The sequence below is a fragment of the Carcharodon carcharias genome, chromosome 7, assembly GCF_017639515.1.
Source record: "Carcharodon carcharias isolate sCarCar2 chromosome 7, sCarCar2.pri, whole genome shotgun sequence".
Taxonomy (NCBI): Eukaryota; Metazoa; Chordata; class Chondrichthyes; order Lamniformes; family Lamnidae; genus Carcharodon; species Carcharodon carcharias.
In genome coordinates, this window is record NC_054473.1 from 40,766,187 (window position 1) to 40,783,630 (window position 17,444).

A 17,444-nucleotide genomic window follows, 5' to 3' on the forward strand; every position below is an offset into this window, starting at 1 on the left:
CTTCTTTACCCAAGTAATGGTGACAGTGTGGAACTTTCTACCACAGGGACTGGTTGAAGCAAACACTATACATGCATTTAAGAGAAAATTAGACAAGCACATGAGGGAGAAGGGATTAGATAGTTATGATGGTAGCTTCAGATGAGGAAAGGTGGGAGGGACTCAAGTGGAGCATAAACACTGGCATGAACTGGTTGGGCTGAGAAACCCGTTTCTGTGCTGTATATCCTACATAATCCTATATGAACCCTGGATGGATAATGGGCAGAAACAGATGGAGTCCAGATTGCAGAAAATATAGGTCTACAAAGGATTTGAACCCAGGCAATATAAAAATCTGAAAGTTGTTACATCTGCATTGACCAGAAAACCTGGGGAATTCGGATCAATATGGTTTAGTACATCAAATAATGCTTTTACATACAAAGCAATTGAAACAATTACATAATTAACCTAACATGCTTTCATAAAAGTCAACTAAAATGGGAAATGTGCGTTTGCTTATACAAGTGGATTCAAGGACTATGTGCTACTTTTCCATTGATCAGTACGCCCATAAAACACATATTATATAGCTTTAAACATTTTAATTATCATTTATTTTGAAGTATTGATAGTGTAGCTTTAAGCAATGGTGCCCAGATGTCATTAATATCATTAAGGATAGGGCAGGAGTTAAGATGCACATCTCACCTACATCACTGCAGGGAAGCGTCAAACAGAAGTCAGCTGTTTCTCCAATGGGTAGTGGGAGAAGGCAGGAAGTGGGAAGAAGAAACATAGTTTTCTAAAAACTTGTACCATGGAATGGTGAAATACAAGTCTAAGCCTGGGAATCTTACCGCATTTCTGAGATGCCAGACAAAAAATGCAATCAACCAGTGGCCAATTTAGGAACATATGAATTAGGAGGAGTAGGTCATTCGGCCCCTTGAGCCTGCTCCGCCATTAAATAAGATCATGGCAAATCTGATTGGGGCCTCAGCTCCATATTCTGCCTATGGCTCCATTGTTAGTCAAGAACCTATCTATCTCTGCTTTAAAAATATTCAATGACCCTGCCTCTACCAGTCCCCAGGGAAGAGAGCTCCAAAGATTCACGACTCTCAGAGAAAAAATTTCTTATTCAGGATGATGTTAACAGACGTATAGGAATAAATTATTTGGCCACCCACCATCTCATTTTGTATGGTGTGTTGCATGGGAAGCCCGATTGTGGAAACAGGAGGAAAACAAAGTGAGGTATCAGGCTCATCAAAAGTAAGAGCGAATGATAAGGGAAATGTAAAAGCCAATGTGAAAATAGGAACTGTTTTAAATGGAAATTTAGGCCAACATTGTTGAAATTATTTCTGAAAAGTGAACTCTTAAGGGAGATTGATAAAATATAAATATACTACCAAATTTACCCGCTGGTTTCATGTCCCCTATTCGGATAATGTGAGGCCAGTGTTGTAATGTTTTGGCAAAGAAAGGATTGGTCACTCCAAGAATCACAGATGGTCTACATAACAGGAAAGAGCAAAGAAACAAAACAGCTTTTTCAATATAACAAAAAGCATGCAGTTATGCAAGTCATTAGCATTAAACATTCAAATACGTGAAAAAGAATTGTGAAATTTACAGGACATTGCACTCACGGGGCCTGAGTTCTGGTGGTGTACTCTTTGAATTCGCTGTCATGGATAGTAAAGTAAGGCCTGAAATCACTGCAATATTTCAACGGTGAAACACAGCTGTGAATATTAAGAAAGACCACCAAGTGAACTACTGAGAAGCACATTTTCACCTGATCATTCTGCATGAACCTTTTTTTCCACTGCAACATCGCTGCACGTAACTGCAGGTCAGAATTAAATATTTCTGTATTACTTTAAATAATTTTCCAAAAATATTAACTAAATTGAAACCCGAAGTAATTGTTTCATAAGTATTAAAAAATATGAAGTTAATCTAACTAAACAGAATCCAAATATAGTTTGAAAAATTATAAATTTTCTTTGTGTTACTTCTCTACACTAACATTACAGTTTTAAATTGTTCTTCCCTCTCTTCCAAGGTTTGAGTCAACGGAGAAGCTCCAAATTATATAGTGAAATTCGTAATCAGTTTCATTAGAACGGTTGGGAGATGTAATATATACCCTGCAACCTTCTGTGCACAGGCCTTTGGTAATTTTTCTTATTTTTATATGTATAAGAAAAAAACACTCAATTATGCTAAGTTAAAAGCGAAATACTGCAGAAGCTGGAAAGCTGAAATAAAATCATGAACTGTTCAGTTCTGAGTAATAGTCATATTTGATTTGAAAGTTTCCGTAGATGCTGCTGACTATTTCTAGCACTTTCTATTTTAGTTAAATATACTCTTCAATTCAGCACAGTTCCAGAAGCATTATTCCACTAAAGACCAAGTCCTTTGCAATTGCACTTGTGCAGTATCTAAAAACGTGTCATAATTAAAAATAGAAATTACCATCATTTAGAGATCTAAAAAAATCAAAATGATACACTTTGCACCATTCCCCCAAAACACACCCAAAGAAACAACAGAAGAATCTTACTAAGCTGAGGAGACTTATTATTTGATTTGCTATTGTTTGGAATAACACTTGCAAATTTTAAACTTTCTTAAACGGATCACAAATTCTGCATGGTGAAATTTAAGCTTTGTTTTAAATTTGAACTAAAAATTCATGTAAGCAACCACTACAGCAATGCATATAATAAACATTGACTGGACCATCAAACATACCATTTACATGTAACCAATGCCAAGTATTTTTTCTTCTTAATTTGATACAGTTTAATATACTTGAGCCAAGGCTTATTTTTTAAATGCACTGCCTCTTGTGTCAAGACAACACAAAATTTGCATTCTAGTGAGAGCCATATGTTATTTGTTAAGTGCATTTACAAGGCACAACAATATGAATTAGTAAAGGGATGATTTTTATCCATAAGGTTTTATTTACAAAAATATTCCTTTACCAAACCAAGGCCAGAACGGTTTCAGATGACTCAGCAGGTGATGGTGCCATAACAACAAGAGGTTCTCCTAGTAACACAAGCTCCCAAAGCATCTGAATGTGGAAGAAGATTGGACAAAAACATCTGCAAATGAAAGTTAAAAACCATTATGATAGTGTAATGCCATCCTTGTCATTATACTTACAGCGTTTGATTCAGAGACAATGGCCTAAGCCTTCCGATCAGGGTCAGAACCCCTGGCAATCTCCCGATGGGGGATCTTACCAAACTCATACAGTGCAGGAAACCTTGGAGACATCAGTGAAGGGAATCTGTGTAGAAGCCATGCACCCTTTTTATGGCACTAGCTGCCATATTCCGGGAGAGTTTAAATGTCTCAAAGCTTCTTTGAAAACCTACGGAGAGAAGGTAAGTGGGTAAGGGGTAGGGTGGCAGGTGGGTGAAGTGGCAGCTAGCTAGGGTGGTCAGGTCAGGTCAGGTTAACAGCTCAGGATGGGAAGTCAGGGGGTGGGGTGAGTCAGATTGGAAGATCCAGGCCAATCTGATATGGCAGTGGATTAAGTGTACCAAGTAAGAAATCTGAGCCAGACTTAGGGGAAACAGTGAGTTGAAACAAGGCATTTCTGTTTAACAAAAAATGTAAAACTGGAGGAAAAGTTTCTGCAGGCTATTGTCATGCACCTTCCTATGGACATTGCAAGACGGTAACTAGTAAACACAAGAAAAACAGAAATAAAATGGGGCATGGGAGAAAAGAGAAAGAGAGAAAAAAAAGGATGCAATAGCGAATGATTTTGCCTTTTCCAGTTCAGCGTGACTAATTACGCCAATGCAATCATAATCTTGACTCAATACAATTAACGCAACACAGCCCAGGGATTTGACTCCCCTTCATTCATATGGTTCAGAGCCATACCACAAGTTGCATTTATTCACTGTGCCATCAGGGAAGCAGTAGTGATTTTTTTTTTAATAGACAAACAACTACCTCCCTTATTCTTCCAATAACTTGGTTATTTCCTACATTACAATAATGATTACACTTCAAAAAGTACTCCAATGGACATCTCAAAATGTTTTACAGCCAAAGATTGTGAAAGAAGTTATATAAATGCAAGCCTTTCTTTTTTTGATAGTCCTATGTACATCATATAAAATTAACTCTCAGTAGAAGTTTACAAAAGAACAACACAAGCAGAATGTTTTTTTTCCTTCCCCTACCATCAGAATAAAACACTTGCTTACTTATCCTGTTTTTGACATACAATACAAAAGAAGACTTGTGCATAAATTCTGACATTGCCTTTCTTTTTATTAAGCAGATTCTAAAGTGGAATCACTTCTATTATTTTTTAAATATAGCACCACATAAGGAAGTGGGAATAGAAATGAACAATTATTCAACAATAATCATTTGAAAAGATTTGCAGTGTCTACAATGCCAAAGTTCTGTTATCCACCTTTAAGGGAATGTTAAAAGTGAAAATAACAAAAAAAATCAGCAGACCAGTCTGTACCATTGTAAAACAAATTAGTATCAACTGTGGCTATCAAGAAGATCTCGACCCTCCCAATGGAAAATGAAGAATGTTAGGAGCAAGGAATAATAAAAGCAAGAAAAGAAAACCTTGCACACACGGAAAAGACAAGGATTCAAAGACTTTTAAGTGATCAATGTGCTCCATTAAAATTGCTAATAAGGACACTAGCATATGGCATAACCATAGTATAAATTCATCATCTTTCTAGTTTAAAATGGACTTCAGTTACAATCACAGTTATATTATAAAAGGTAAACTGCAAGATGCATCTTATTTTCTATTTCATTTAACAATTACTGATTTACGATTAGACTTTACAGAGATGAAATACTCCCACAAACCCATCAAAGTCATGGTTTAATCATGGCTTGTATCCAAATTCAATCCCCTCTGTGGTTAACAATCTTTTGTTAATTGAATGAAAAATTCTTAAATCTACAAGAGTTCTCAACAAACAAAAGTAAAATAAAAGACAGTTAAATAAAGTTTTGGCAATTTAGTTGTTGCAATTAAAAAAGATGGCTGTGGAACAATTATAGTTGCTATTTGATCCATAAAGGACATTTGAAAGTATCCTGGAAGCTCTGCTGGAGATTGCGATTTTTTTGTATCACATGCAGATTTGCAAATTTACTATCTGGGGCCAAATTTTTGGCTAGAAATTTAGTTTATTTGAGACTTGGAAAGTGCTTATTTCATTCAAATATTTATAATACAAAGACTTTGTTTTGTTACTATGGCTAATGCTCCTTTTCAATGCTTTTCCCCCTCCCTTATTGGTCCTCCTGTGAATGTCCCACTTGTGGTTAAGCAGATGGCCAGGTAGGCAAATCTACTCATATGTTTCTGCCAATGCTATCTGAAATTTGATTTAAGGAGGTAAGTGAGTGGAAAGTTCTTTATCGCTTACCCTCCTTCCTATATCAAAAAGCCAAGACTGCAAACTCAACATAGGCATAAATGAGAGTGAAACTGACATTTAAACCTACATTCCTCAAGAATTCACAAGTTTTCATTTTGAAACTGGTTCTCCTCCAGCGTGAATCACCTTTCTGACTAGTTCCAGACAGACAAAACAAAAATTGAGTGTTGTGCAGATACAGATTCAAAGACACATGTAAAACAGCCTATACTCTTGTTCTCTTTACCACTTATTCAACATTCAGTCACACTATCTTTTGCATGTCAACTGTCTCACACATTTCTGTACCTCTTGGCTTGATCATCTGATTCTCTTCCTTTTTAAACGTATATCCAGTTCACCTAAAACTTTTACAATTAACACCAGCAGCAGAATTGAGCCCTGGAATTTAACATAATACTTTAATCTCACTTCATCTAACATCAGTCATTACCTATAGCATAATTCCATCCTTAGTGTCACCAATTAGCTTCATTATCAAACATTTAAATAGATATGTAATTGACTATTTACTTATTCATCTTAATTTAAAACAATCATAAAAGTATGTGCAAAATTTGTATTCCACTGAATCCTGTCTTGTTTTTGCTTCACTTTAAGTACTGTGTCTAGATGCATAGGTGGCAATTAAAGCACCTTAAATACTAATTTCTTACGAAGTGTTATCACCCTTGTGCTTGCTGACCTACACTGGCTTCAGATCCAGCAATGCCTTAATTTTAAAACTTTAACCTTGATTTTCTATCCCTCTATTTTCTCATCTCCTCTCTCTCACTTTGCAACCATACAACCCTCTGCACATCTCCAGTTCTGGCCTCCTGCACACCCCCAGCTTTCATTGCTCCACCATGCTTTCAGTTGCTAGGCCCTGAGAGCTGAAACAATTCTTATCAATGATATACACATGACTGTGACAAAGGTAAACTAAATCTCCTTGATCTACTCAGCCTTTAACATGGCTTACCACACCATCCTGCTCCAATGCATGTCCACCATCATTCAGCTAAACTCACCTTGTTCCATTTTTATCTGTCTAGTTGAAGGCAGAGAAACACCTCTTTTCTGCTTCCGCACCATTACCTCAGGTCTCCTCCAAGTTTCTTTCTTTGGCCCCCTCCTATTTCTCATCTACATGCTGTGCCTCAACATTATCCTCCAAAATAGAGTCAGTTTCCATATGTATGCTGACAACACCCAGTTCTACCACACCACCATCCATCTGGACCTACTCCATTGCCTCTAAATTTGTCAGGCTGTTGGCTCAATACTCAGTGCTGGATGAGCAGAAATATTATCCAGTTAAATATTGAGATACTAAAGCCATTGGGTTGAATTTAATTCAGTTTGTTGCGACAGGAAACATGGTGGCTAGGTCCATTTAATCATGGGAGAGGCTGCATATTAATCTCCCAGAGGCAGGAAAACCTCCTCCGTTTTAAGCTGAAGGTGGGAATGGGTCCATACAATATTTGGGGGGGGGGGGGGGGTGTGGAGGAGGAGGGAGAACACTGCTGAGAGCCATTACCCTGCCATTGCCTCCAACCCACCTATCCCACTCTCTTGCAATCTCCACACGCCACCTCACTCTCCTGAGTCCAGGGATCCAGCGATGATTCATGGTGAAGTCCCTGCAGTATTACCAGTAGCAGCCACCATTCCCGGTGGTGTTGCTGGCAATGGAGAGTGGCAGGTGTGATTTATGCTGCCTGAGTCCTAAATTTCAGGGATGGCCCAAAGCTGGCCAATTCCACTCCATCGCAGTTCATTTGGCTACTGAAACCATCAGGCATTTTGTTAGCTATATGCTTTATTCTCATGTGCACCTGGCCAGCCTCCCAGGATCTACACTTCATAAATTTGAGGCTACCTAAAGCTCTGCAGCCCATGTCCTATCTGGCACCAAATCCTGTTGATTTTAAAATTCTCATCCTTGCTTTCAAACCCCTTCTAATATCTATAATCTCCTCCAGCCCTACAACTCCCCAAGAACTGTGCTCTCCTTAATTCTGAACTTTTGCTTAATCCTGATTTTAATCCATCATTGGAAGCCGTGCCTTCAGCTGCCGATAGTTTTAAACTCTGGAACTACCCTCCTAAAATTTGTTTCCTTTAAGACCTTGAAAGCTACTTCTTTGACCATCAGTCCTAATATCTTGTGTGGTTCAGTGTCACATTTTGCTTGATAATGCACCTGTGAAGGACCTTTGGACATTTTACTGTTAAAGGTGCTATGTAAATTCATGTTGTTGTTACACCTTCTCTAACACTTAGGTAAGTTGATTTATATTTTGCTGTACACCTTCTCTAACACTTAGTTAAGTTGATTTATATTCTATTTCTTTCTTAACAGAAGCATTACACTTTCTCTCTACATTAAATGTGCATACGCCTCCCCTCCTTCTCACATGTGCATGTACGCTCACAGAGTAAAAGAAAAGCTACGTTTTTCTGCATAATATTACAGCATGTTACCACAATAGGCTGTTTTACAGCCTGGAATTGTTTTTAGGGTTGGATAGGGAATATACTCAACAGGATATACATGGAGCCATTGCTACGCTTGGAATGTTAAAGAGGCATCATGTGAAAACCCCATGCCTCTGTTCAATGCAAACTCCCTATTAGCCAAGTAATTGGTTTTTGATTGTTTACATCTCAGATATTTTAAGATACAGAACTCAACAAGTGACTAGCACGTGCAAAATCAGATACATGGCAATAACAATTTTATTATGCATTATGCTGTTGATTATAATTCATTTGCTGTTTATGATAATAAAATAGATATAATGGGGTCTTTACTTTGTTATAGAATTTAGATTGTTCTACTTCTCATTTATCAAGTAAATACTGTGCTCCTTACCTGAACAAGTCTACTTCATGGATTGTAGGGAGTGCAAAAGAGACTTGTGTGTCAGTCTATAAGAAGCAAAAAAATCAAAATTCAGCATGGGCTCTGAATTCATACTATAAGACTAAAGTGAACAATCTACTAGCTTGTGAGCTGTCCAGCATTAAGTTTTCTACCTGTAGCAATTTGTTAAGATCATTGATATATAAAAAAAACACTGCTGTCTTGGTGAAATGCATAATTTCACAAAATAAATAATTTAATAATTTGATTATTATATGCATAATATTTATTTCACATCACAGCAATTGAAAAACTGAAAATTGCTAAGTGTGTTAAAGGCTTACTTTTTTTGAGAAATGCTACAAAATTAAAATTCCATGCATCACTGCATGTGTACAAATTAATGAAACACACTATGGCACATTGCTAGCATTAGAGTTAGCCCTTGCCAGGCAGGTGGAGAACACAACTTCCATAGATGACTATAATAATTGATTTAATGCTATTTGGGTTCTGGATTTACTTTATCCTAATTTACTAGAGGAGTATCTTCTGTCAATATAAGCAAAGGGTACATGAATTAACAATTGTAACTTATCACTATTGATATTTATCCTGCCTTCTTGATCTTGACAATTTCAGTGGAACCTACATTATATTTGGCTTATGTTGGTAGCAAAAAGAAACATTCCCCCAATGGTTCAGCCAGTCTAGCTAATGACCAGTTAAGCCAAATAGACTGGAAGATCACATTAGTTTGATTCCTGGTCCATGGTCGGTTTGATTATCTGAACAGCACTGTGGGTGTATCTACTCCATATGGACTGCAGTGGTTCAAGAAGGCAGCTCACCACCACCTTCTCAAGGGTAACTAGGGATGGGCAATAAATGCTGGCCCAGCCAGCGAGGCCCACATCCCATGAACGAATTGAAAAAAAACTGTCACAACTTGTCTCAGTGCTTTCGGTTAGGAGGGAGAAACAAACTGACCAAGGTTCCCACTCCTAAATGCTGTCTAATGCCTCCTCCTGGAAATTTGCTGATGTGGATATCAGGGCAACAACTGGATTGAGTTTTGTTGCGGTACCTGATCTGGTTGAATAACTTGATAACATCCACCATCAAGGCTAACAATTGGGAAAAGTACTGGAGTGCAGCAGGCATTACGCTGCAAAGATTCAGTGGAGTAGAAACTAGTAAGCACCATGCCCTACACATAAGCTCTACACATAAAGCATATGAACATAACAACAAAAAATAACAGCTGAAGGCCATTAGGTCCCTCGAGCCTGCATGGCTGATCTGATTAACTGCACTTTCCTGCCTAACCCTCATAACCCTCGACTCCTTTATGGATCAAAAATCTGTCTAACTCAGCATTGAATATGTTCAACGACCCAGTCTCCACTGCTCTCTGAGATAGAGAATCCTAAATATTAACAACTCTAAGAAAAGAAATTCCTCCTCATTTCCTTTTTAAAATAGATCTCTTATTTTGAAACTGTGCCCCACTAGTCCAATTCAGCAATGTGACTGCCTGCACCAAATCTGCACCAGCGTTAGTCCACTGCTAAATTCATTTAAAAAAATCCTGTACCTAAGTTAGAGACTGAATGCCTAGTCAAGGATCTCTTGATGAAATTAGTCACTGGCGAATGGGGCAAATGTTAGGATTATCTTTTTTTTATTCATTTACGGGATGTGGATATCGTTGGCTGGGGTCTCTGATGCCACACTCGATGAAATGCTGCTTTGCTGTCAAGGGCAGTCACTCTCACCTCACCTCTGGAGTTCAGCTCTTTTGTCTGTGTTTGAACCAAGGCTGTAATGAGATCAGGTGCTGAGTGACCCTGGCAGAACCTGAACTCAGCATCAGAGAGCCAGTTATTGCTAAGCAAGTGCTGCTTGATAGTACTGTTGATGACCCCTTCCATCACTTTACTGATGATGGAGAGTAGGCTATGGGGCGGTAATTGGTCAGGTTCAATTTGCCCTGCTTTTTATGTACAGGACATACTTGGGCAATTTTCCACATTGCCGGATAGATGCCAGTGTTGTAGCTGTACTGGAACAGTTTGGCTAGGGGCGTGGCAAGTTCTGGAGCATAAGTCTTCAGCAATATTGCTGGAATATTGTCAGGGCCCATAGCCTTTCAGTATCCAGTGCCTTCAGTGTTTCTTAATATCACAAGGAGTGAATCAAAGTGGCTGAAGACTGGCATCTGTGACGCTGGGGACCTCTAGAGGCCGAGATGGATCATGCACTTGGCACTTCTGGCTGAAAATTATCGCGAATGCTTCAGCCTTATCTTTTGCACTCGTGCTGGGCTCTTCCATCATCCTCCAGTCAGTTGTTTAATTGTCCACCACCATTCACGATTGGATGTGGCAGACTACAGAGCTTAGATCTGATCCGATGGTTGTGGAATTGCACAGCTCTATCAGTTGCTGTTCATGCTGTTTGGCATGCAAGTAACCTTATGTTGTAGCTTCACCAGGTTGACACCTCATTCTTAGGTATGACTGGTGCTGCTCCTGGAATGCCCTCCTGCACTCTTCATTGAACCAGAGCTGATCCCCTGGCTTTGTGGTAATGGTAGAGTGGGGATATGCTGGGCCATGAGGTTACAGATCGTGGTTGACTACAATTGTGCTGATGCTGATGGCCCACAGCACCTCATGGTTGCTCAATGTTGAGTTGCCAGATCTGTTCAAAATCTATCCCATTTAGCATGGTGATAGTGCCACACAATACAAAGGAGGGTGCCCTCAATGTGAAAACGGGACTTTGTCTCCATAAGGACTGTGTGTTGGTCACTCCTACAGATATTACCAACTCCAATTAATCCTGGCGCTTATGGCCAGAAAATGAAAATAAGCAATTAACAAACATGCAGCATATATGTGCACATGATTTTTTCAGTCTTTTTTAAAGTTCAGCAGGAGAAATAACATATGAAAGTGCTTCAAATGTAGCGAGGAAGTAGGAGGTTGGCAAGAACCCACCAGATTTTCCTATCTCCTAAAGTGAAATCACATACAAACACAAATTTGCAGCAGGATTAGGCCATTCAGCCCCTTGAACCTGCTCCACCATTCAATAAGATCATGGCTGATCTGATTGTGGCCTCACTCCACATTCCGCCTACCTCCGATAACCTTTGACTCCCTTGTTAGTCAAGAATCTATCTACCCTTGCCTGAAAAATATTCAATGACCCTACCTCTGCTGTTCTCTGGGGAACAGAGCTCCAAAAATTCTCAACCTTCAGAAAAAATTTCTGCTCATCTCCAACTTATATGGGAGACCCCTTATTTTTAAATTGTGCCCCTAGTTCTAGTCTCTCCCCACATGGAGAAACAGCACATTAGAGATAGATTGATTTCACCAACAAATGTGAAACTCCAAATTTAACTGTAAGGAAGGTATAATTTGGACCATCTCTCCCTACAAAAGTGCCATATTACTGACTTCAAAGCTTTCAAGTAGCAAAATTAATACATCTTCCACAGAAATCAGGTCTAACCTTTGGCATAATCAATAATACCAATATCCTGTAATACCATATTCTCCACATGACCTTACCTCATCTCCAGATTGTATTATCTGTGTTGCACCAGGTTTGTCTTGCCCAGTAGGAATCCTAGCCTATTATTAATTAGGAGAAAACACAACATTTTTGATGATGCATGATGAACCCAAGAATTGCATAATGAAAGACAACTGTACCGTAAGCATTTGAATCTGTATTTATTTGACATATACACTTACAAAATTGAGTGACAGAAAAAATCTGGCCCATCAAGCCTGTCTCAGTCACATTACAGTTAATGACCACATCTCCCACCACCCCCTCACCCATCTTTTAATTTTCTCCACCCACCAGAAACCATGTAATCACCTGAAAGAGACAGGAACAAAGCCTAAATAAAAGCTCTAGGCCAACTCGACTGGCAGGGGGGGATGGTGGTCAGACGGGGCTGGCGGGAGAGGAATTCTGGCAAATTTCTCTCTACCTACCCACCTCTGAAAGTTCACAAACTGAGTTCCAGGACAGCACAGTGACTATGAGTCACAAAGATCTTTGAAACTAGTTATCAATCTAGTGTGTTACGATAAAGTTAGGGACCAATAACTTTTTGTTTAAAGTAGACAAAGTTTGAAATCCCACTTATCCACCAGGAGAATAAAGCCACAAAATTGCACGGTTTTAAACAAATAAAATAAACTTTAGTACAAGAAGTCAGAAAAGCAAAACAATTTACAATGTGTATCTTATACACTAACATTCAGAATTAACAGGAGGTAAATATGAAATTACTGGCAAACTATGGTCAAACATTAAATGGCAGATGTGACCAAGACAGATTCCTTTGGATTTCTCAGCAACCCACTCAGATGTCAGTGTCCACGTTGAGTCACAATATCCTGTTAAAACTCTGTCTCCTTCATGAGAGATTTCAACTCTTCCCTTTTGAAGATCTAGCTTCTGAATTCCCTCAAAAGTCGCTCTGACTCAGGCTGCCTCAATCACTGCTCACCTCCCAATGGTTCAATCTCTTATCCTGTGACTGCATTCTTCAGAATTCACAAAGCTGTACTCCTGCTTCTATATTTTTTCTTCTTTCATGGTATATGGACATCGCTGGCAAGGCCAACATTTGTTGCCTATCCCTAATGGTTTTGAAATGAGTGACTTGCAAACTCATTTCAGAGGGCAGTTAAGAATCAACCACATTACTGTAGGTCTGGAGTCACATGTAGGCCAGACCAGGCAAGGACGGTAAATTTCCTTCCCTAAAGGACAGTCATGAACCAGATGGCTTTTCGAAACAATTGATTATTGTTTCATGTTCGCCATTACCGAGACTAGCTTTCAATTCCAGATTAATTAATTGGACTTAAGTTCCACCAGCTGCCGTGATGGGATTTGAAACCGGGTCCCCAGAGGTTCAGTCTGGGCTTTTGCATTACTATCCAAGCAACATTATTACTATGCCACCATCTCCCCAAATTACCAGCACAATTCCAACTTTTCCACAGACTGCTAGCTTCATTAAGCTGGTACTGCCCCTGGGTTTCTCTGAATTCCAGTCTCCTGGCTGCACCAATCTATAAGAGGCTCCCAGGTCTTCTCTGAGTACTAATCACCTGACACAGAACCAGTGACCTATCGCTACCTTCTCAGCTCCCCAAGACTTTGCTGAGCCTGAACTGCCTGCAGCCTGCTAACAGCTCCCAGGGCTTCTCTGTGAACTGTGAAACCACAAGATCCAAACTGCAACCAAACCTCTCCCAGCAAACACACAGATAAATTGAAACCAGAGAACATTCCTAAGTTCTGCCCATCTCCATGATGACACAGCCTTTCAGGGCTCACTGAACTCTTTTAAACTAATTTAGCTCTAATTCCCAAAACAAAACATCTCACAGGACAACATTTCTTTGCAATCAGTGTAGACATCATGTCTCTAGGTCTCCAGTTAAGTAAGTCCACCTGCTGTTTTATGGCTCCATCTTTTCTATTCTGACCCTATTAAACAAATGTAGTTAACCTTCTGAGTTGCCATTTTCTTTTAGGTGTTCTGGCTATCTCTAAAGCCCAGTATTTACTTACCTGACCTTCGTAACAACAATCTTCCCAGAACTAAACATTACCTCTAAAATAGTAACTTGAACCATGAGCTACATATTCATCACAGGTAGTTCTGCTCTGAACCTTTTCCAGGGCATCTATTACGGACCAAGCTCACAAAAAGGGACACAATACTCTGAATGAGACCTGATCAAAGTCTTGTAGAAGGCCACTGTCGTGCTTTTAGTTTTATATTAGATTGCTTGAGAAATAACTAATATTATATCTGCTTTTCTTATAGACTCATGATACTTATTATATTATCTCTATAGGTTCACAAGGGTTCAATCACATTCAGCAAACTTCAGTTGAAGCCTGTATGATATTTACATGCTTGCCGTTTGCACTACCCACAAGCATAACACATTAAAAGCCAGATGTGGGCCTTTACCCCCATTGCATTTAGGTTAGATTGCAGTCTCTTTTCATAGGAACATAGTAGCAGTAGGACATTCAGCCCCTCAAGCCCACTCTGACATTCAATGAGATCATGGCTGACCTTCTACTTCAATACTATTTTCCTGCACTATCCCCATATCCCTTGATGTTTTTAATATGTAGATATCTGTCAATCTCAGTCTTGAACATATTCAATGACTAAGCCACCACAGCCCATGAGGCAGAGAATTTCAAAGATTCATCACCCTCTTAGTGAAGAAATTCCTCATCTTGGTCCGTATTCTGAGACTCTCCCTCCTGCTTCCAGAGACCCCAGCCAGGGGAAACATCCTTCCTGCACATACCCTGTTGAGCCCTATAAGAATTTTGTACACTTCAATGAGGTTATCTCTCGTTCTTCTAAAATCTAGAGAATACAAGCCCAGTCTCCTCAAGTTCTCTTCATAGGACAATTTCGCCATCCTAGGGATTAGTCTGTAGAACCTTTGTTGCACTCCCTCTATGGCCGGTATATCCTTCCTTGGGGAAGGAAACCAAAACTGCACACAATACTCCAGGTGTGGTCTCACTAAGGCTCTATACAACTGCAGCAAGACTTTCTTACTCCTGCAGACAAATCCTCTTACAATAAAGGTTATCATAGCATTTACCTTCTTAATTGCTTGTTGCACCTGCGTGTTAGCTTTCAGTGACTTATGAACTAGAATAACCAGGTCTGTTTGGACATCAACACTTCCCAATCTCGTCCCATTTAAAAAATACCCTGCATTTCTGTTTTTCCTACCAAAGAGCAAAACTTCACATTTTTCCACATTATATTCCATCTTCTTGCTCACTCACTTAGCCTGTCTAAATCCTTTGAAGCCTTTTTGCATCCTCCTCATAACTCATACTCCCATCAATAAAAACATAAAATACTGGAAAAACTCAACAGGTCTGGCAGCATCTGTGGAGAGAATATCAGAGTTAACATTGCTTTTTGCCTTAATCATATTCTCAATGAGTTGTGTGTCATCAACAAACTTGGTTATATTACATTTGGTCTCCACATTCAAATCATTTATATAGATTGTGAATAAATGGAGCCCAAGCACTGATCCTTGTGGTATCACACTAACCACAGCCTGCTAACCTGAGGGTGATCTATTTGTCCTTACTCTCTGCTTTCTGTCCATTAACCAGTCCCCAATCCATGCCAGTATATTACCTCCATCCCATGTGCCCTAATTTTGCTTACTAACCCTCTTGTGGGACTTTACTGAAAGCCTTCTGAAAATCCAAATACACCACATCACTGGTTACCTCTTATCTATCCTGCTCAAAACATTCTCAAAAAACTCCCAACAGGTTTGTCAATCATGATTTTCCTTTCCTTTCATGAATCCATGTTGACTCAGCCCAATTCTACCATTATTTTCTAAGTGACCAGTTATCACATCCTTTATAATAGATTCTAGCATTTTCCCTAATGCTGGTGTCAGGCTAACAGGTCTGTAGTTCTCTCCCTCCTTTAAATAATGGGGTTACATTTGCTACCTTCCAATCTGCAGGCACCATTCTAGAGTCTGTAGGATTTTGAAAGATGATCACCAAGGCATCCACTATCTTTTCAGCCACCTCTTTCAACACTCTGGGATGTAGATCATCAGGTCCAGGGGATTTATCAACTTTTAGTCCCATTAATTTCTCCAGCACAATTTTTTTTTTTACAAATACTAATTTCTTTCAGATCCTCAATCGCATTGTCCCTTGACTCTCCAATATTTCAGGAAGGCTTTTTGTATCTTCCTCCGTGAAGACAGACACAGTACTTGTTTAGTTTCTCAGCCATTTTCTCAATAAATAAGTTCTCCATTCTCTGTCTGCGATGGGCCCACATTTGTCTTCAATGACCTTTTCCTTTTTACATGCCTATAGAACATTTTACAGTCTGTTTTTAAGTTCCTCACTAGCTTACTTTGATAACCTATTTTCTCTTTCTTTATCAATTTCTTGGTTCTCCGTTGCTGAATTTAAAAGTGCTCCCAATCCTCAGGGTTACTACTTTTTTGGCAAATTTATATGCCTCTTTCTTTGACCTAACAGAATCTTTAACTTCTCTTGTTAGCCATGGTTGGATCACTTTTCTTGTTGGTTTTTTTATGTCTTAAAGGAATGCAGATTTGTTGTAAACCATGTATTAATATTTACATGCTAGCCACCGGCTGTCTACTGTCATACCTTTTAAATGTAGTTCCCCAATCTTCCTCTGCCAACTTGCCCTCATATCTTTGTAGTTTCCTTTATTTAGAATAAAGACACTAGTTTCGGATTGAACGACATCACTTGCAAACTTCATGCAAAATTGTATCATGTTAAGGTCACTCTTCTCTAAAGGCTCCTTTACAACGATATTAGTAATTAGCCCTTTCTCATTGCACAATACTAGGTCTAAAATAGCCTACTTTCTGGCTGATTCCTCAACATACTGTTCTAGAAAACCATTGTGTATACACTCCAGGAATTTGTCAGCCTCAGCATTAATGCTAATTAGGTTATCCAGTTTATATGTAGATTGAAGTGTTCCATGATTACTGTTACTCTTGTTACATGCACCTCTAATTTCCTGATTTATATTGTGCCCTACATTACCACTGCTTTTTGGTGGCAACTCCTACTAAAGTTTGCTGCCCCCTGCTGTTTCTTAGCTCCACTCAGGCTGATTTTACATCTTGATCTTCCAATCTAATACCCCATCTCACTAATGTACTGATCTCATCCTTTATTAACAGTGCAACACTTACTCCTTTTCCTTTTTGCCTATCCTTCTTAAATGGCGAATACCCTTGAACTTTCAGTTCCCAACTTTGGTCATCCTACAGGCTCATCGCTGTAATGGCAACTGGGTCATATGTTTACTTTTCGTGCCATCAAATCATCCACCTTGTTGCAAATGCTGTGTGCATTCAGATAATTTGCCTTTAATTCTACCTTACTATTTTTGCAATCTTTAGCGTTAACTTCTGCCACACTCTATGTCTGTATGCTCCATTTCTGTCACACTCTGATAGCCATTGCACTTAGTGCTACCCTGCGTTTTTACCTTCCCCTCTCTCTTTAGCTTA

At 39.2% G+C, this 17,444-nt stretch overlaps 1 protein-coding gene across 3 annotated transcripts in view; it reads right to left on the reverse strand.

Annotated features, from left to right (window-relative positions):
• Positions 1–17,444, reverse strand: part of dennd6aa (DENN/MADD domain containing 6Aa) — a 113,782-nt gene that overhangs the window by 18,039 nt on the left and 78,299 nt on the right. For all 3 annotated transcript variants that reach the window (XR_005943521.1, XM_041191417.1, XM_041191416.1), the window contains 5 exons: positions 11,892–11,954; positions 8,317–8,372; positions 2,991–3,113; positions 1,641–1,736; positions 1,410–1,504 (listed from right to left, as the gene is read on the reverse strand). Coding sequence is in view for 2 of the 3 variants with exons in the window: in XM_041191417.1 (XP_041047351.1) it covers positions 1,410–1,504; positions 1,641–1,736; positions 2,991–3,113; positions 8,317–8,372; positions 11,892–11,954 (433 nt within the window). In the remaining variant the exon portion in view is untranslated. The remainder of the gene's footprint in view (positions 1–1,409; positions 1,505–1,640; positions 1,737–2,990; positions 3,114–8,316; positions 8,373–11,891; positions 11,955–17,444) is intronic.